Source organism: Panicum hallii, chromosome 9 (assembly GCF_002211085.1).
Source record: "Panicum hallii strain FIL2 chromosome 9, PHallii_v3.1, whole genome shotgun sequence".
NCBI classification, from domain to species: domain Eukaryota; kingdom Viridiplantae; phylum Streptophyta; class Magnoliopsida; order Poales; family Poaceae; genus Panicum; species Panicum hallii.
Window position 1 is genome coordinate 59,398,585 of NC_038050.1, and position 18,604 is coordinate 59,417,188.

The 18,604-nt window shown below is 44.8% G+C and overlaps 3 protein-coding genes across 6 annotated transcripts; all 3 read left to right on the plus strand.

The window, feature by feature from the left end:
• The first annotated feature begins 228 nt into the window (after positions 1-228).
• Positions 229-8,965, plus strand: LOC112876565 (putative receptor protein kinase ZmPK1). 3 transcript variants are annotated; one of them, XM_025940698.1, is made up of 4 exons: positions 229-361; positions 458-1,349; positions 4,578-5,149; positions 5,443-8,965. In XM_025940698.1, exon 4 carries the CDS (start codon positions 6,244-6,246, stop codon positions 8,704-8,706), a length of 2,463 nt encoding a protein of 820 aa, XP_025796483.1. In that variant the 5' UTR covers positions 229-361; positions 458-1,349; positions 4,578-5,149; positions 5,443-6,243; the 3' UTR covers positions 8,707-8,965. The 3 variants fall into 3 exon arrangements, with proteins under 3 accessions (XP_025796483.1, XP_025796484.1, XP_025796482.1); XM_025940699.1 differs by lacking the exons at positions 229-361; positions 458-1,349 and adding an exon at positions 3,541-4,056 and having other exon boundaries at positions 4,578-4,685; positions 4,845-5,149; XM_025940697.1 differs by lacking the exons at positions 229-361; positions 458-1,349 and adding an exon at positions 3,541-4,056.
• A 95-nt stretch (positions 8,966-9,060) lies between these two features.
• LOC112876566 (chaperone protein DnaJ-like) lies at positions 9,061-15,399 on the plus strand. Of its 2 annotated transcripts, XM_025940700.1 has the most exons (10): positions 9,073-9,456; positions 9,815-9,883; positions 10,404-10,499; positions 11,455-11,579; positions 11,657-11,852; positions 12,518-12,693; positions 13,377-13,506; positions 13,719-13,879; positions 14,311-14,451; positions 14,750-15,399. In XM_025940700.1, the coding sequence occupies exons 1-10, from the start codon at positions 9,178-9,180 to the stop codon at positions 14,970-14,972; spliced, it is 1,596 nt and encodes a 531-aa protein (XP_025796485.1). In that variant the 5' UTR covers positions 9,073-9,177; the 3' UTR covers positions 14,973-15,399. The 2 variants fall into 2 exon arrangements, with proteins under 2 accessions (XP_025796486.1, XP_025796485.1); XM_025940701.1 differs by lacking the exon at positions 14,750-15,399 and having other exon boundaries at positions 9,061-9,456; positions 13,719-13,856; positions 14,311-14,442.
• Positions 15,400-15,598: 199 nt separating this feature from the next.
• On the plus strand, positions 15,599-18,514 carry LOC112876567. The gene is made up of 5 exons (XM_025940702.1): positions 15,599-15,818; positions 15,926-15,975; positions 16,077-16,321; positions 17,919-17,992; positions 18,095-18,514. The coding sequence occupies exons 1-4, from the start codon at positions 15,687-15,689 to the stop codon at positions 17,948-17,950; spliced, it is 459 nt and encodes a 152-aa protein (XP_025796487.1). The 5' UTR covers positions 15,599-15,686; the 3' UTR covers positions 17,951-17,992; positions 18,095-18,514.
• The last annotated feature ends 90 nt before the right edge of the window (positions 18,515-18,604 follow it).

The window sequence follows — 18,604 nt, forward strand, 5'->3', positions numbered from 1 at the left end:
TGTCTGATTTTTTTTTAATCTCGTTTATACCTGTGCAACATACTACATAGGCTGAGCTATCTTCAAAATGTAATTTTGTACATGCTATTGAACATGCCTAAGCTAGGTGTTTTCTTCGTTTGCTTCACATGGTGCCATGAACTCAGAGTGGCTAGTTGAATTTGCTAGTATAGTATGGTTTGTTAGACTTCCAAGAACACACTGGTGGTGTCTGGTGTGTGAGGCATGACAGGCACGAGTTCAGCACCATATCCATGGCGTCATATCCAACTGCTCGCCATTTTGACATGGATGACTTGGATGGGATAATTTGAAGTTGAAGACAACCAGTCTGAACTGCATCGAAGTCTGAATAATAGCGGTACATTTCAGTTACTACTTTTTCGACGAGTGTTTGATTTTGGAAAGATGGAACTGCTCATCAATCAATTTTCTTCTTCTTCTTTCATATAATCAGGCTTTCCATGGCCGGTACTGGGGTGCCTGTTCAAGATCGCCGGACTGACCACGCGCTTCGACCTCAAGATGCCCATCCTCGTCGTCAACCGCAGCTCATTGCCCCCACGTCCACCCCGACGCCTCGGACTGGGAGAGGAGCTGTCCGCGGTGACCACACACCAGGCGCCCATCCGCGTCTTCTTGTTCGCCACCGATCTCTGCCTCGGCGGCGGTCCGCGGCGTCAACGGCTTGACGCAGCTCCAGGAAGACTCTCGCCGCCGGCCAGCTCGTCTCGCTGCCTAAAATTCCGCGAGGCGCCGTCCAGTTGAGCTCCGCCCGCCGCCGTGGTAGTCGGGTCGACGGGGCCACCGGCAACGCCCGCTTGCTACCGTCGTGCCGCGAGCCCGGTCCCTGTCCCCCGCGCGCGGCGCGGCAGGGCAGAGCCGACGAGGAGTGGAAGCGATGAGGGGCCCCGGCAGGCGCGGCGAGACAATCCGTCGAACATGTTGAGGGCTCGGCCCGCTCGTGCCCCTCATGCGGGGAGGGCGGCCGGTGCAGGGACGACGGAGCTGGTCGTCGGCTGTCCCCGCCCGCTCCGCCCTCCCCACGCAGCGCGAGTCGCTCGTGCTCCCCCTTCCGCGGCGCGCGCCCGTGCTTATACATCCCGGGCAGCTGGCGTGCGCGCGGGGCTATGATTCGTGTGCCGCGGCGCGCGCAATGCCGAGCGTGAGCTTGCTCGGTGCTGCTGGTGCTGGAGGCCAACATCATCACGACGGCCGCCGCGCCCTCTGCATCACCGCGCCAGCTGCCAGGACACGATTAGCGTGAGGTTTTGTTGCAGGTGAGGACGTTCGATCATCTGCGCATTGATTGGATGGAGACGAATATGACTCCGCTTCGCCTTGATTTGGTAGGTGTTGGAGTAATTGTTGGTTATTACTAACAAGCACATAACAAAAAGGAATTTTCTTTTTAAATTCTAAAAAACAGAAAGGAATGGAACCAAACTGACGCACAACAGAAAAGCGATGTAGTATTATCTCATATTAATTGATCGATTATTCAGCCAAGAAACTTACAAGACTAGTACTCCTCCATATCTGCCCTCTGTGGCTCTATAACAAGGAAGTGCTATGAAGTCGAGGAGACTAGATGAACAGTAGTAGCTCGGCATGGTCGTCTCATAAGCTTCAGTTCTTGGCAGCCACCTTGGTTCTCTTCAAGAATCTGGGAATAGGCAGCTCGCTCGGATCCGGTGACTTGACGAACAACGGAAACGTAGGTAAAGGCACCTCGCTCGGGTGCGGCGCCTTCGTGAACGCCGGGCCAGCATAGTACTCCACCGCCACCGGCTCTGCATCCTCCTCCGGCTTCGCCTTCTTCTCGCTTCGCTCGACCTCCACCGATGGTGCTCGGCTCAAGGTCCTCTTTGCTCTGATCAGACTGATCTCCCTCGACGGCGACCGCCCCACCTGCTCGACGCCGATCTCCTTCCTCCTGATCTTGTCTCTTGTCCAGTCATCACTCGGGGAGCCCGGAACAGTGGACGAGGCGCGGGTGACGAGCTTGTCCACCACCACCGGCTCTGCATCCTCCTCCGGCTTCGCCTTCTGCTCCTCCTCCAGCTTCGCCTTCTTCTCGCTTCGCTCGACCTCCACCGATGGTGCTCGGCTCAATGTCCTCTTTGCTTTGATCGGACTGATCTCCCTCGACGGCGACTGCCCCACACGCTCGACGCCGATCTCCTTCCTCTCGGCCTTGTCTCTAATCCAGTTGTCGCTCAGGGACGCGCGGCCCGGAACGCTCGACGAGGTACGGGCAGCAAGCTTGTCCTTGGTCCAACTCTCGCTCGCCGATGCGCGGCCAGGCTTCTTGCTGTTCCAAGCCGACCGCTCCCTCGCACAGCCTGCACGTGAGAAAGTAGCGGCAGGGGTGATCGTGCACACGGCAGCCATGTGTGACAAGCCGCACGCGTGCACGTTAACAGGAAAATAGATAAAACAAGTACGAAAGCGGAAAATGAACGTATGCAGAAACTAGACGGAAGATTAATTGATAAGTAAAGATATTAACTTAGGATGGAAACTAAACGATTAATAACTGAAGACGGAAACTAGATGAGAAAGGATTACCTGAAGCGATGAATTAGACAAGATAACACGAAACTAAATCTAGCTAGAAGGACGGAAACACTAAGGAAAGACAGAAACAAACCTGCACTAAACAGAACAGCAAACAAATAATCTAAACTAGACGAGAAAACTAAATAAAAAAGAAATACTAATAATGCGAAAAGAAATATACTAATAAAAGACAGAAACTTTATTAATTAACAGAAAGAAAAAGGAAAAGAGCGAGCGCGCGCGAACCGTTGCCTTTGGACGAATCGCCGAAGCTTTCGGACGCAAAGCAAACGTTAATGCGGAGGGGGGAGGGAGGCCTCCGTACCCCCTTGTTTTTATACCACCGTATACCAGACCGTATTGTATTCGAAATCGGTATGCCAGCTGGTATACGTACGCGTTTGGGGGTACGGCGGTTTAGCCCACCACGGCCCCACCGCCTTCCCCCGCCAGCCCACGCCTCGCAAGCGCCGCCCCCCTTGCCGGCGCACCCGCTCCGCCCCAGTTCCCACCACTCTGTCGCCAGCCATAGTCCGCCCCTCCGCGGCCTCCCGGCGTGCCAGCTGGCTACGGCGGGCCTCTCCCCAACCCTCCGCCAACCGGCAGACCGCGGCGCCCCCTCGCCGCCTCCGCCGCCGACCACCGCCTACCGGTTAAACCGCAACCAGCGGCGACCTTGCCGGCGCCCCGGCTCTCCGCACCGCCATATTCCTGCCCACGCCGCCCCGCCGTGCTCGCTTCAACTCCGCCGCCCAACCCGCCGCCCTGCCCGACTGCATTTTCCGGCTCCGATTACTCGGGTTTCTGGCTCCATTGGAAGATGCGCGAGGCTAGAAGGCCAGAGCAGCAAGCTCCAAGGAAGAGGACGTCTAGGTTGTGGCAACCATATGCAGAGATGACAGAGACGGAAATGCCCGAAATCGTGGATGCGGTGGACGCGTTTGGACGAAAAATGTGCTTGCCGGAAGATGATTCCGGGGTGGCGTTTGCCGGAAGAGTTGGACCGATTGTGCTGCGGCGCGGACACCGAGCAGGCGTCCTTCGAAGGTGGCCACGCTGATGTGGGCATGTGGCCATTGTTCAATTCACCTTTCTTCACTGCAGAAGTTTTATTATCCTAGTTACTGCTCGCCATAAGGAACTGGCAGACTGGAAACGATGCCTGTGTGGCTGTGTGTCAACATATCAGTTTATCTGCATAGAAGGGTCAGGCAACTTGCATTGGAAGGCTAAAAGAAGATATGTTCAGAATTGACAGAAGTGCTGTTGAGAAGTAAAAAAAAAAGGCTTACCACTGGAATTATTCCGGTGCTTAACATGGCACATATCTGCTGGAAAATGAGTATGGGACATGGAGAAGTCACACAGTGGGATTAAGCTGGTGCTTAACATGAGTTTCCAGTGCATGTTACTTGAATGGTGTCACATTGCCCTGTCTGTTGGACACTCGTTGTCCTGTGGTTCCCTTAAGAATACTCGCTTTGTAAAGATGAGGTAACTTCTCTGTGGAAGCCACTGTATCTTTCTCAATGCTTATAGAAATGTTAACTGCCATGATGAAAATTTTGATCTCAGTGACTTAGTTCAAAATCAGTTCAGGAACCTAGTGGCAATTTGTATATTGCGCTTGACCTTATAAATAAGCTTGTGCATATTGTTGTTGTATTGCCCTTGAAAGATCATGTAAATGTTAGCCTGCATCATAAGCCATTAAGATGTCTACTTGCCATTGATTCCGGCTCTCGTTTGTTTCGATAATCAGTTTTGAATATAGATACTCCATTAAGTTAATGCTATTCATATTAGTATAGATATTTTTCAATCTAGGTGTACATTAATATATCTCCACCTAACAACCTAAGTTTTCGATTGCAACTTGTGCACTCAACAGAGTTCTTAAAAGTTATACATGTAGAACAAGATGGTATCTTGCTTCCAGGCTCCAACAACATGGCTATTTTGGTACTAAACATCTGCTCCTACATATTTTCACTTCCATGTTTTTGTTCTTGCAGATACCATACTGTGCGTGCCTCCCTTTTCTCTACACAGGTCCAAACTTATTCTCAATGCTGTTCTGTAATCAATCTTTTAGTAGATGTGTTCCATTGGCAACTTGCATGGTACGTCCCATTGCTCTTCAAATGGCATAATCCTAGATTCTGAGTGAAATGACCTGTGTCCAATTTTCTATGTATAATTTGCATTATAATCCTATATTCGCTATCATAGCTACTGTTCTTTGTTTGACTTTGTATACAAGTTCCGTTTTGTGAGTGCAGGAGGTCGGTTTGTTCCTTGTCGACAGAGAGCGAGGATCCCAGTAGTAGAGTGTCATGAGGCGCGGCACAGGAGGGGAAGCAATGATAATAGGTGGTAGATCCTTTGCCATTGCTGAAGTCTGAACAGATGGCTGTGCTGATGAGTGGAGTGCTTTCCAAGCTCTTATATGTTCAGGCTGCACTTCTCAACCCTCCTCTATATGGCAATGTCCCTAGGCATGAAGGGCATGTTTTCAGGATCACAGTCCACAGCCATATCCAGCTGCTGCTCATATTTAATAATATGGTTGACTGGAGTCAATGAGGTACTTCGTGTTTCTGTTAATATCTGATTTATTCATCATCTTGTGTCCTAACTTTTATATTGCACTGTAACATTGCCTGTCTATGATTAATTAAAACTGTGCTTCGAACAATACTGATTCCAAAAGGGAGATATTTCCAGGGCTTAGCTGCTGTGCCTGGTCAAATTTAGACAGCTAAGGTTCAACACTACGTGTTGACTTTCTGCTTCTGTACAAGCCGCATTCCATGATGAGTGATGTTTCTTGAACGGATAGGTTGAAACTAATCACATGCAGTCTTATCTTCCGTACAGGGTACTAGTGCGGTTAATCTGAACTGAGGGTGAAGGGGGGAGGTGGTTCTTCCCTTGGTTCTTTCTTTTTCTGTTACTACTCCCTCCGGTCAAGCAAACTTGACGTTTCAGACAAGAAAAACAAGTAGAAAACAAGCTGCTTTTGTTGTCTAAAACGTCAAGCAAACTTGACTGGAGGTAGTATTTTATTTCCTCCTCTTTCTCTCATTGTTCTTTTTTTTCATTTGTTTGCTTTTCCTTGCGAGGCTTGTAAACGGTACCAACATTTCTTTACCTTTCTCTAATACAATGAACGTGGGGCTTGTACGGATGAGACGAAGGGAAGTACAGGCACACATGCCTAAGCAAGGTAGATGCCATCCATGTGACCAAGGTTGCAGTGGCTCCAAGTTGAAGTTAACCCGTTTGAAAAACTCGCATCGATTCTGAATCAGAGTCCCCATGACTAGCTGTCTGAATTTGACCAGGAACAGCAGCTAAACCCTGGAAATTTCCCCTTTTGAAACCAGCCTCCTGTTCGAAGCATAGACAAGGTTATGTAGCAATATAAAGGTTAGGACACAATACGATGCATAAATCAGCTGTTAACATAAAGACAAAGAACCTCATTGACTCCAGTCAACCATGCTAAACATGATAGCTGGATATGACTATAATCCTGGACACCTACCTACCCTTCATGGCTTCATGCCCATGGGCACCACCGTATAGGGCACAATTGAGAAGTGTAGCTTAGACATATCAGAGCTTGAGAAGCAGCCCTCTCATCAGCCCAACCAACCATCTGCTCAGACTTCTGCCATGGCAACCTTCTCCGTAATCCTGCCAGTCCTATTATCACTACTTCCCCTCCCCTCTGGTGCTGCGCCTCGCAACACTCTACTGCTGGGATCCTCGCTCTCCGTCGATAAGGGCCAAGCCGACGTCCTGCGTTCGCGGGATGGCACTTTCACCTGCGGCTTGTACAGCATCTACACCAACGCCTTCACCTTCTCGATATGGTACACCAACTCAGCAAACAAGACTGTCGTCTGGACTGCCAACCGCGACCGCCCCGTGCACGCCAGGGGGGCAGTGGTCACCCTGCAGAAGGGTGGCGCCTTGGTCCTCATGGACTACGACGGTGCAGCGGTGTGGCAGGCCCAAGGCGACGACTCAGTAGGCGTGCAGTATGCTCAGCTCCTGGACACCGGTAACCTTGTCATGAAGAACTCCAGCGGCATAGTTGTGTGGCAAAGCTTCGATTCACCAACAGACACCCTACTCCCCACCCAGCGCATAACTGCAACCACGAAGCTGGTCTCTACAACAGGATTGCATGTTCCAGGTCACCATATATTTCATTTCACAGACTCGTCGATATTGTCCCTTATATATGACGATGCCAATTTTCATGAAATATATTGGCCAGACCCTGACAATGGAGAGTATCAGAATAACAGGAATCGGTATAACAGCACAAGGTTCGGGGGTCTAGATGAAATGGGAAACTTCTTTTCGAGTGATTTCGCCAACCAGCAAGCACTTGTTGCCTCTGATCAAGGTCTTGGGATCAAAAGAAGGCTCACTCTGGATCCTGATGGCAATCTCCGGCTCTACAGCTTGGACAGTTCAGATGGGAGATGGTTGGTTTCATGGACTGCAATGTCTCAGCCCTGCAATATTCATGGTTTGTGTGGTCCAAATGGGATCTGCCGCTACTTGCCTGCAGCTACATGCTCTTGCCCACCGGGTTATGTGATGAGCAACCCTGGGAATTGGAGCCAAGGCTGTAGAGCTGTAGTAGACATTGACTGTACTGTTGAGAAAGCGCAGCCTGTCATGTTCTTGCGACTTCCAGGCACTGACTTTTGGGGATCTGATCAGCAGCATGTTGACCAGGTATCCTTGCAGAGCTGCAAGAACATATGCAGGAGCGATTGCAGTTGCAAAGGCTTTCAGTACCAGCAAGGAACAGGATCATGCTATCCAAAGGCTTTCCTTTTCAATGGGAAGGCAGCCACTGCACCTAAAAAGCCATTTCGCACCATGTATCTCAAGCTCCCCGTGAGTGTTAATATTTCAGGCATCTCTATTCCCCAAATTGATTTGCTTGTTTCAAGAGAGTACCATCCTGATTGTAGACAGATGAGCAAAACGCCGATGAAACTATTTCCGGATGTTCACAAGGCAAACCAGGGGGAAGTGAAATGGCTTTACTTCTACGGGTTTGCAGGTGCAATCTTTGTTCTAGAAGTTTTCTTCATTGCTTCTGCATGGTGCTTCGTTTTGAGATGGGAGCTGGGAGCATCTGAAATGCAAGCGGTTGAGGAAGGCTACAAGGTGATGGCAAGTAATTTCAGAAGATACAGTTACAAAGAGTTGGTGAAGGTGACCAGAAAGTTCAAAGACGAGCTTGGAAGAGGAGGTTCAGGAATTGTCTACAAGGGAATCTTGGACGACGGTCGAGCAGTGGCTGTTAAGATGCTCGAAAATATAAGGCACTGCGAGGAGGAGTTTCAAGCAGAGCTGCGCGTAATTGGGAGGATTAACCATATGAATCTAGTACGGATATGGGGCTTTTGCTCAGACAGCTCCTCGAAGATGTTGGTCACCGAGTATATTGAGAAGGGATCATTAGCCAACATCCTTTTCAATGACAACATTTTACTAGAGTGGAAGCAAAAGTTTAATATCGCCTTGGGTGTCGCCAAGGGTTTGGCATACCTCCACCATGAATGCCTCGAGTGGGTGATCCACTGCGATGTGAAACCAGAGAACATCCTGTTGGACCAGAACCTAGAACCCAAAATTGCCGACTTTGGCTTGGCAAAGCTTCTCAACAGAGGTGGCTCCAATCAAAACGTGTCGCGGGTACGAGGAACCGTAGGTTACATGGCTCCAGAGTGGATCAGCAGCCTGCAGATCACGGCAAAAGTTGATGTCTACAGTTATGGAGTTGTGCTTCTGGAGCTAGTTCTGGGACGCCAGGTTCTGGACCTGGCTGTAGATGCCGATGAGGAGGTGCACAAGGTGCTCAGGGAGCTTGTAGGCACGCTTGCTCAGATGTTGGATGGAGAGCAATCATCATCTATCAATGAGGTAGTGGATTGCAGGCTGGGTGGCCATTTCGACGACACGCAGGTGAGAACACTGATCAGATTGGCCGTCGCATGCTTGGACGAAGAAAGAGGCAAAAGGCCAACAATGGAATCTGTAGTGCAGACGCTCCTTTTAGCTGATGAGTCTTGTAGTATGCGCTGGAGTAATGTTCTACGCTATTGACTATGAGCAAAGAAACCTCTTGTACTGCAATTTCTCCAGCTACATGCTTTGGGTTTTCTTTTTCCTACTACTGCTGATTGCTGGGATTTTGCTTGGCATTGTTTCTTCAGACAGTTCGAACTTTGTTGGAGGTCGCACTGAGGATTAGGGAGTCTTCATCTTCCCAGACAAGAATATTAATTTTCTTTAAAATTAATTTCACAGGATAATTGTTATATTTCATATCTTTTATAGGCTTTTGTGCCAGTGTTGATTTCAGTATTTTTATTACTTGAAAATATGCCAGTTCTCTTTTATTTGAACACAGGGCACGACAACTTAGAAAAGATTTACGGAGCACTTCTGGCTTTTGCTTGCAATTTTTGCAAAGCAAATTCTAAAGAAACAGTTCTCGTATCGCCTGTCTCCTTTCACACCAGCGACGGCTCTTCGCCTGAAGCCCTCTGCCAAGGGCCTCCCAATCCCATTCCAATGTCGGCCACCGCGCTCTTCCTCCCCGCAAATCCAAACCCGACGCCTAGCCTCCCCTGCTCCTTCCGCCAAACCACGCCGGCTTCCACATCCGACGTGCTTCACTTTCGGCTCCGCCTCCCCCGCCACGCCCGCGCTCGGACCCATCTCCCCGCCGCATTCGGGAGGGGATCGCCTGCGGCCGGGCGCGGAGCGAAGGACTACTACGCCACGCTGAATATCCGCCGCGATGCCACGCTGCAGGAGGTCAAGGCCGCCTACCGGACCCTGGCCCGCAAGGTTCTGCTCTCCTCCCTTTCCTTTCCCCTCCCATTGCGTTAGATTGGGTTACGTTGCTATAGTGTGCATAGTTCAGACGTTCAGTTTAGGCTAGCTATGTCCATGTGACGAACTGTAGTGATGCTACTGATTTGATCCATCTGCATAACTCTTCGATGTTCGATCCCGATGCGTGAAAGTATCACAAGATATGTTCTTATACTATGCATTGAAATAAATGGTGTTGGCTGATCATCTGTTATTCTTTTGAGACGTTATATCAAACCATGCTGTCTTGCTATCTAAGATTTTCACATATCTAATTAATGCCGTGGCTAGAGACCTTGAACATACTTTCTTGGTTTGCTTTCTGTTGCAGTATCATCCTGATATGAACAAGAGCCCTGAGGCTGAAGAAAAGTTCAAGGAGATAAGTGCTGCATATGAGGTATCTTCTGCCCTCTAGCTTCGGCAAAAATCCTGAAGGCGATTAGGACCACATATTAGATTATTTTACCAAGATGTGGTTATTTCTATGGATCATACTGTTGTGATTCTACCTGCTGCCACTCCCCTCTGTTGCAATTATGAAAGAACATTAGGATGCTACTACGTGTGGACTTACTGTGGTACTAGTCTCACACTAGCAATTGTGTTTCCTTATCTATTTTCCCCTAGTCTTCTGGAGTAATATGATCCCCATGGGATTCCAACTATTCATTTTGCCTTTATCTGATATAGCTGAAACTCCATCTAAAAAGTTTCCAGTCAAACTCTTGCAGAACTGGTTTCTCAAAACTATCCTAGGATCAAACTGGAATTTAACTAGTTTAATTAGAATTTCCGCCAGTTAAGTTGGCTATTTCTACAGAGTAAGAGTATATATGAGTAGAACACTTGAAAACTTTGATGTATGAATGCTATCAGAGACCGTCCTTTTATGTGATTCATTTTATTTTCTCCTTCAGATTCTATCAGATGAAGATAAAAGATCATTGTATGATCGTTCTGGGGAAGAAGGGCTCTATGGTGATTACGTTCATGGAGATATTGGTACACATGGGGTACTCATTTTTCTTTTGGACTTGTTTGGATTGTAGGAATTCCAAAGGAAAATTGTAGGAATAATGAATCCTCCATTTTCTACACTGTTCATGGTGTTTGGAACGGAGGATAGAGCAAATCCTTTCCTTTGGAAAGTTTCCTCCACCTGCACCTTTTGGAGGAAAGAAAACATCCGGTCTGAGCTAAAGGAAAATTTCCTGTGATTGAAGAAAAGCAAAGTTGTTGTCTAAGCAGGTCAAAGATCGGTTGAAACCATTCTTCAGATGCATCGTTCTTGTAGCCGTGCACCTGAAAGTTTTCACAGCTTCAATACTCCATCGACCACCGCTTAATAAATGACCTACAGCTAATCTGAAGCTAACATGTTGGGTATGCAGTTGTAGGGTTCATTTGTCTGTGGCATGAAAAGGAAATATGCCTTAATTTCCTGTCAGTTTTTTATAAGCAAAACAAAAATAGTGCGTCATTAATGCAAACAACATGAATTTTTTTTAATTTTGTATACCATTTCTATTCCTGTGTTCCAAATGCTCGTTCTACAAAATTCCTCTGTTTTTCCAATCCTTTGTTTTACCATCTCATTCCTTTCCTATTCCTGTGTTTTCTCCCGTTCATGTGTTTTATATTCCTCCGTTCCAAACAGGCCCTTAGCAATAAATAATTTTCCATTTTTGTCAGTTCTATTCCTACAGTTGGATATAAAATCTATTTTCCTTTGATGGATAACATCTTCATTGAAGTTATTATCCTGGCAATTGTTGGTAAATGCGTTTTATATTTATCAATTTAATGACATACCTGTAAGAGGGATCCAGTTTTGATGTTATTATGGGCTGAATTGTAAATTGGCTTCTCACCTTTGCCTCAAGCCCTCAACAAACTGTTTGATCAAACTCCCACTACTTCATTGACATGTGGGTGACTTGACCTTAAGCATTTTATTTTATCTTGCAGATTGATCCATATGAACTCTTTAATGCATTCTTTGGTGGTTCTGACAAGATTTTTGGAGATAGCATGGCCCCTGGGGGATTTCATTACAGTGCGGAAGTGAACGACAACAGGGGACTTGATATTAGGTAAACTCTTTCAACTAAGCACAAAATGGAATATTACATCTTGAATACCTGTTTACAACATCTTTTCTACATTACAGCTATGATCTTCTCCTTTCTTTTGAAGAATCAATCCTTGGAGGCAAACAGGAAATCAATATTTTTCGCCATGAAACATGTGGCACTTGTCATGGGACTGGATCTAAATCTAGCAATGGCATCACAGAATGCACTCGATGCAGAGGTCAGGGCAGGTTGATGAAAACTCAAAGGACACCTTTTGGTATTGTTTCTCAGGTGAATTACTTATTTCTACATGAAATATGTGTTGTCTGTGATTGTTTTTATTCACCTCCACTTCTAATGTGACCAACATTACTTAGTATGATGGATGCTAAATTTACTATCACCTGTCTAAACTATCTTCCTAGAGTGTAACCAAGTTTTAATACTTTGACCACTATTGTACACAAAAACATTTAGATTTCTGTAATGAAAATGGTAGTAATGGGTTTATCATCTGTTTTCTTCTTATCATTTTTAATTTCTTTTTTGCTAAGACAAAACAAGAAGAGCAAGTCAACAAAACAAAAATGAGGGACACACTAGTCATTCCACATGGTAAAAAAGGGAAAAGGGTCAACATTCAAATTTCCAAAAGGAAAATCAGAGTGGTGAAACCACATAATTTCTACATTTCTGAATGGGGTTACCAAATACAATCTATGTGTGTGATTTTATGAAATGCCGATCTTCTGAGGTTTGTATCATGATCCTTTTACTAGCAAAAATACATGCAATAAATTTAGTAAAGGTTTGATTTTTTATGCTTCATTGTGCCCATACATCACATGAGTAATATATGTATCATTGTTACTAACTTACTGTTTTTGCATAGTTCTATTTTCTGAACTTTAACATGATATAGTTTGTGCAATATCCTATATTGTTGCATTCTGTAGATATCTTCATGCTTAAATTGTGGTGGCAATGGGAAGGTAATTACTGAACATTGCACAGAATGTCACGGTTCAGGCAAAGTCCAAGTTGAACGCGATATTAAAGTAGACATACCTGGAGGCATTGCTGATGGCTCCACCATTCGAGTTAGAGGAGGAGGTAGTGTTGATAAGCAAAGGTATGTGATGAGAAGCTATTATATAATCATTTATGTCCTTCCATCATTTATGTAGCTTATTGTATGTTTGATTTGAGCATAAGGGCATAACTAATTTGAAGCTGTGCACTCCCTACTGAAATCTTTACAAACATAACAAGGTGTTGAATTAGTTACATAGGTTAAACTGAATAATACCTCCTGGATGAATGCTAACCCCCTTTAATTTGTTACTGAAAACGCTATTTACCACGCTAAGTTTTTATTTGGATGAACAGTTCTAAGATCAGTTTAGTCAAAATGTTTCTCATTGTGAGTTCTAGCAAACATGGTTTTAGTTTATTAGTTGGTTAGGATCTTGACTACCAATTTACCTTATTGAATAGTGGATTTATTTATCCCTTGTTCAGTTTTGTGAACAACAACCAAGAATGAATTTTCATAAATTCATTTTTTGACTATTAATAAAAACAGGAAATCATTATCCACATGTTTTCCCAATCTAAAGAAAAAATTTATTCACTGTTAACTGTAAAGTTGATTTAGTGAAAACCGAGTTTTGTAAAACTAACAAACCAAGCAATCTTTAAATCTGATTTAAATAATAAATATGCACCATGTAGAATTGCAAGCCACAATTTAAGATCCACCTAATGTAAATAGTTGCAACTGTTAAATGTTATGCATTTCTATCTTATTGGCAGGGGAGCGAGTGGCGACCTGTATATATTCATTCGCGTTAATGAAAAACAAGGCATCCATAGAGATGGTCTCAATTTGTACTCGGATGTCTCAGTTGATTATACTGATGCAATCTTGGGAACCACAGTGAAGGTTAGCTGTTAAAGATCAAAAGGCCCATTCGTATTATGCCTTGTTTACGAATATCATTTAGTAGTTATTAAAATAAATTGATACAAACTTGACGTGTGTTTGTTAGACTCAAGTCTATTTTATTTAATTCCCTAGTGTTGGTAATGCTCCTCATTTGATTTTGGCAAACCTCCCACTTCAGCTTAACAAAGAAAGGAAGTTTGTCTTTTCAGGTTGAAACAGTAGAAGGATTCAGGGATCTTCATATTCCTTCTGGCACTCAGCCTGGAGAGAACTTAAAATTTTCTCAATTAGGAGTTCCGGACATTAGCAGGCCTAACATCAGAGGAGATCACTACTTCGTGATAAAGGTGAAGATTCCGAAGAATATCAGGTTTGAGTTGCCAGCACTGTCTAACAGCATATATGGAAAAATATTTTGTTTACACTTTACACCCTGACAAGTTTGATTTCTTCTCCAACTTCATATATTTGCAGAACTGTCTCCTAAATATAACTTCTGGAAGCTACTAAAAACTAGCCAATCTACAATTTGAAATGTGAACCAAATATACATAACGGATTGGATTAGCAGGCCTCAGCAGCCAACAACAATAACCTCGCATAGTACCTGTTATGTCATCTTAACTATCCTTTCATCCCTCCATGTTTTGCAGTTGGTTAGTCCGTCTGTTATGGACATTAGAAATCTAGTTTTGCAGAAGCATATCTCACTATTATGTCTTGGTGTTAGCATCCCAGTTACGGATTCTACTTGTATTGTTTTGACTTTTGATGATCTGCCACTGCTTTTGATTTCTACAGTGATCGGGAGCGTTCGCTCGTTGAAGAGCTTGCCACACTAAGTAAAGCTCAGAATATTTCAGTTCCACATGAAGTTCCATCCCTCCATCCATCTGCAAGGAGGAAAAGATCATTCTGGGGGTCTATATGGAATTTGTTCAGGTAGACAATTTCTCATTAGTTCTTGCAATCAAATGTTGGGTGTTTATCCTGATTATATCAATATTATTGCTTCTGATTGATGTGCCAAGCCAGCTATCTTAGTACCTGGTGCATGACGAAGAGGACATAGACTTAGTGCTCTGAACCTAAAATCTTTTCTGTTAAAATTTTGCTATTCAATGGCAAGGGACATATGTGTATGTGTTTCACATGCCTAGCTTATCTGCATTGACCTCATTCTGTAGAACTTGAATGTGCTTTGGTAAAGCTAATTAATAATTCCATTCTACCATTCTAGGGAAGATAAAGGGGATCAGAGATACGCTTCAATCAGTGTACAGCCTATTATTCCAGGATGGACTTCTCGCCGAGGGGCTGAGCCTGCTGTTCCGTTGCTGCTAAAAGGATTCCTCATGATAGCAGCATTCTTACTCGTGATCAGCAGAACCACTAAACCCAGGTTTATTCGGAACCGTGATGATCGTCCAACTCAGGCCAAAGTAACTGCACAGCCAGAGTGAATTTTTGTGATCCTGTTTTCTGAATTTTAATGGCATCGCAGTCTGGTGATCATAATTTTGCCGCTCAAAGCTGCTGGGGAAAAGAATCTGTCCTGGACGGCTTTCTAGAATGATAGAGTTATAGACTGCTTCTCACTAGTCATTTTGTCATCATGCCAATTGCCAACATGTGTCGTCGTTTATAAGAACTTGAGGCAGTTTTGGCGAAAATCAGAGGAAAGGATGCAGAAACATGATTGTGGAGTGTGGACAAATGTACAGTCTTCCAGCTTGTCTGCACAAATTTGTGTAGTGTTCCAGCCTGGAACGCAGTGTACATTGACGCGTTAAACAAAATAACCTTATTTCTCATGAAAGTTTCAGGGTTTGTTTAGTTTACAGCCTTCGTGGCAACGAAGTTCATGAGCACTGAATTTTCGAAAGCAAAGCAGAAGATTCTGACGCAGGCCTAAACTTCTGCAATGGCTATTTGTATTATTTATACGTAATCACATTTGCATCTATATTCATACAAGTAAATAGCAATCAGTTCATGAAATGGCAATAGCAACTATTCATTCAATCTGATTTTAAATTGATTCGATCGCATATGGTTTTCGTTCTGGGATGTAACGATCGCGATTCAAATGAGTTGTCTCCATTTAACTCTACCAGACTACCACATTCGATCGGGCTCTGCTCTCCTGCCAGGGGATCGGATCCCCACCCCGCGCCATGTCTTCCCGGCCGCCGACGCATCCGTCCCGCCGGAGTCCACGGCGATTCCCCGCCGCCTACTCTCTCCTCCTCACCCTCGCTCTCCTCTTCGCGTCCGCCACCGCCAAATCCTCTCGGCGCCCCATCTCCGTGCGTCTCCCTCTCCTCACCTGACCTTGTCGTCTCTTTCCCCACTGACGCCTCTTCCAGCCCTTCCTGCATCCGTCTCATCGCGCTTGCGGAACTTCCTGGTGCAGGACAACGAGATCCGGCAGAAGAAGGAGGCCTGCTACACCGACGTCGAGAAGTGCGTGCTGTTCTCTGCCCTTTCTGTTTAGTCGGGACGCATCCGACGCGATGTTCCTGTGTTGTTCTGACGCTTTCCTCTCGCGGCTGACGGCGCCGCAGCGGGCTGTGGGGGTGGGTGTGCAGGTCCTCGGACGGAGAAGGAGAATGCGTGCTGCGCTGCCTCCCGGAGTGCTACGACTCATCTACGGCGGGACCGGTGAGTGGTGGCGTGCGTAGTGCGTTCCCGCGGCTGCTGTTTGCAGGAGGTGCTTTTCTCGCTGATTTTTGCCTGGGTTTGTTGTGTAGCTTGAAGAAGGGGAGCTGGATTATGTCCGCAGCCAGGAGTACAAGTACTGCATGCACAAGTAAGAATCGCTGAAACAACTGGATGTGTTTGTTGCGTTTTTGGGCTTTGAATTGGGTCTGCGTTGTGTTCGACTGTTGAAGTAAGACATTGTGGGTTCACGTGTACAATGAAAGGAATGATAGTAATACTATTCCTCCCATGATTGTTTAGCTCTCATAACATAACTAAAACCGCCTGACAATGAACAGCGTTGAATTATTAAGATATTAAGAAGAAGGTAGAGAGGATTTTGTTTTTTCCAGAAGGTTTCATTCCCTATATGAGTGTACCTTTGAGCAGTCTTCATATACTGATTTCTTATAACTTTCTGTAAATCTCGTGACTGCTGTGAGCAAATTAAACTACAAGGTTGATTATGCAATTCCGTATATGCCTACTTAATTGTGCTTACGGCATTCTGTCTGTAACTATAGGGTATGAAGGGGGTAAGGGTAAATAGCTGTGGACATAGGTGAGCATGTCAGTGTATTTTAGTGTTCATTCAATGTTATTCCTACCAAGCAAACGATTATGTTAGTCTGCCCAATTGCTCATCATCTAAGTTACACAACCTCCATGAATTTCATACTGCAGTGGAACAAAGGTTTAGTCCTTCTGTTTCCCACTCAGCTATCACTATTATTGCAGTCTAAATACTGAGGTGCTGCTGTGTTCATTTTGGTGATCAACCAACATCTTGATACATCCTAGTGTTGGTTGCCTGACTGACTGTCAACAATGACCTGCTGCCTGTTGGCTCCATTTGGGTTCCAGTTTTTCGTTGGTATATTTTCATTTAGTAGGTGCACCCTTTGACCACTGGAAAGGTGAATCAGCCAGTTGACTTAGCTCTGTATACATAAATAAACCCTGCTGACTAGGAAGAGAACTGAATTATTGCGCTTCATTAATTTGTGTTTCTTTGTGCATTTTACCATCATATAATTTTATATGAACTATTATAAAGCATGGAGTTAAGCATTTATTTCCTTAAGGAACAAATACGCTAGTTCAGGTGCTAGCATATCAATATTCTGGGGTTATTATTCTTAAGAAAACTTGTAGGGAGTAGTTGACTCGATCAAGTTCAGGCTCTGTTATTTTCTAATCTTTAGAATAGCTGAGAAGATCACTTTGATCCCCATGATCTAATGGTCCTCACAGTTCTTTCCGCATAGTTGAGGTTTTAGCTCTCCAAATAAGCCAATTATTAGTATTTACACCTAGTGAACTGCTGTACAATGCAGAAGATCACTTTGTTCAACATGGCCCCATCTTTCTTATATTTGCTACTTACTGAAATAGTATTATGTGAAAGCTCATGTGAAAGGAAACAGAAATCACTTTATTGCTAGAAAACCATGCTGTCAAAAGGATAGTCTTCTAAGAGACGCTTATTTGCAATAATGCATTTACATTTGAGACTTTTGTCATTCATTCTGTTATGTTTTCGCAACACTCTAACCTTGGACTCATAAGATATCTAGGTTGTAATTGTTATTACCAGTGTATGGATTTTCTTTTCTGTTTAACTTTAGTCTCTCTGGGCTTGAAGTTGGTTACCTGACATGTTCTCTCACTCCCACATTTGCTATTGTATTTGTTTTTCTTTTCAGATCATCCCTTGGAGAAAGCTTGGATGGCGTAAAGGGGTCCTTCAGCTATTCATGAAGGAAACAAGAATAAAAGGGTGCTGTTTCGTGGCAAACTTTATTTCACGCTCTAGAACAGACATGCATATGTGTATTACTTTATTTAGACCCTGAACCTAACATATATACTGGTTGGTTAGGCTGATGAGAGGGCTGCTTCTCAGGCTCTCATATGTCCAAGCTGCACTTCTCAGTTCTCCTCTATACGGTGGTGACCATGGGCATGAAGCCATGAAGGGTAGGTAGGTGTTCAGGATTACAGCCATATCCAGCTATCAACGTCTCCAAGCATGGGCAATCGACTAGTTCACCGATGAAATCCAAATCGATTAAATGTGAAAAAATTTCTAAACCCTCCAAGCATGGGTGTTGTGCATCCTGATGAGAATAGAAACCTCTTGTCCAACAATTTCTCCAGCTACATGCTTTGGGTTTTCTTTTTCCTAGTACTATTGATTGCTGAGGTTCTGCTTGCTGAGGGGCAGTTTGAACTTTGGAGGTCACGCTGAGGATCAGGGAGTCTTCATCTTCCCCAACAAGAATGTTAATTTTCTCTAAAATAACTAATCAATATCCTGGATAAGTGTTATAGGCTTTGTGCATGCAGTGGTTTTCTAAAGTGCTGCCAGCTTTCAATGACTGAGATTTTA

What these genes read in the sequence shown, in the direction of transcription:
- LOC112876565 (XM_025940698.1), top strand. Translation starts at nt 6,244, where the DNA reads ATGGCAACCTTCTCCGTAATCCTGCCAGTCCTATTATCACTACTTCCC.
- LOC112876567 (XM_025940702.1), top strand. Translation starts at nt 15,687, where the DNA reads ATGTCTTCCCGGCCGCCGACGCATCCGTCCCGCCGGAGTCCACGGCGA. An exon ending in TGCTACACCGACGTCGAGAA is followed by an intron (nt 15,976 to 16,076) that starts GTGCGTGCTGTT and finishes ACGGCGCCGCAG; the next exon opens with CGGGCTGTGGGGGTGGGTGT. An exon ending in TACAAGTACTGCATGCACAA is followed by an intron (nt 16,322 to 17,918) that starts GTAAGAATCGCT and finishes TTTTCTTTTCAG; the next exon opens with ATCATCCCTTGGAGAAAGCT.
- LOC112876566 (XM_025940700.1), top strand. Translation starts at nt 9,178, where the DNA reads ATGTCGGCCACCGCGCTCTTCCTCCCCGCAAATCCAAACCCGACGCCT. An exon ending in GAGATATTGGTACACATGGG is followed by an intron (nt 10,500 to 11,454) that starts GTACTCATTTTT and finishes TTTATCTTGCAG; the next exon opens with ATTGATCCATATGAACTCTT. An exon ending in TCTTGGGAACCACAGTGAAG is followed by an intron (nt 13,507 to 13,718) that starts GTTAGCTGTTAA and finishes TTGTCTTTTCAG; the next exon opens with GTTGAAACAGTAGAAGGATT.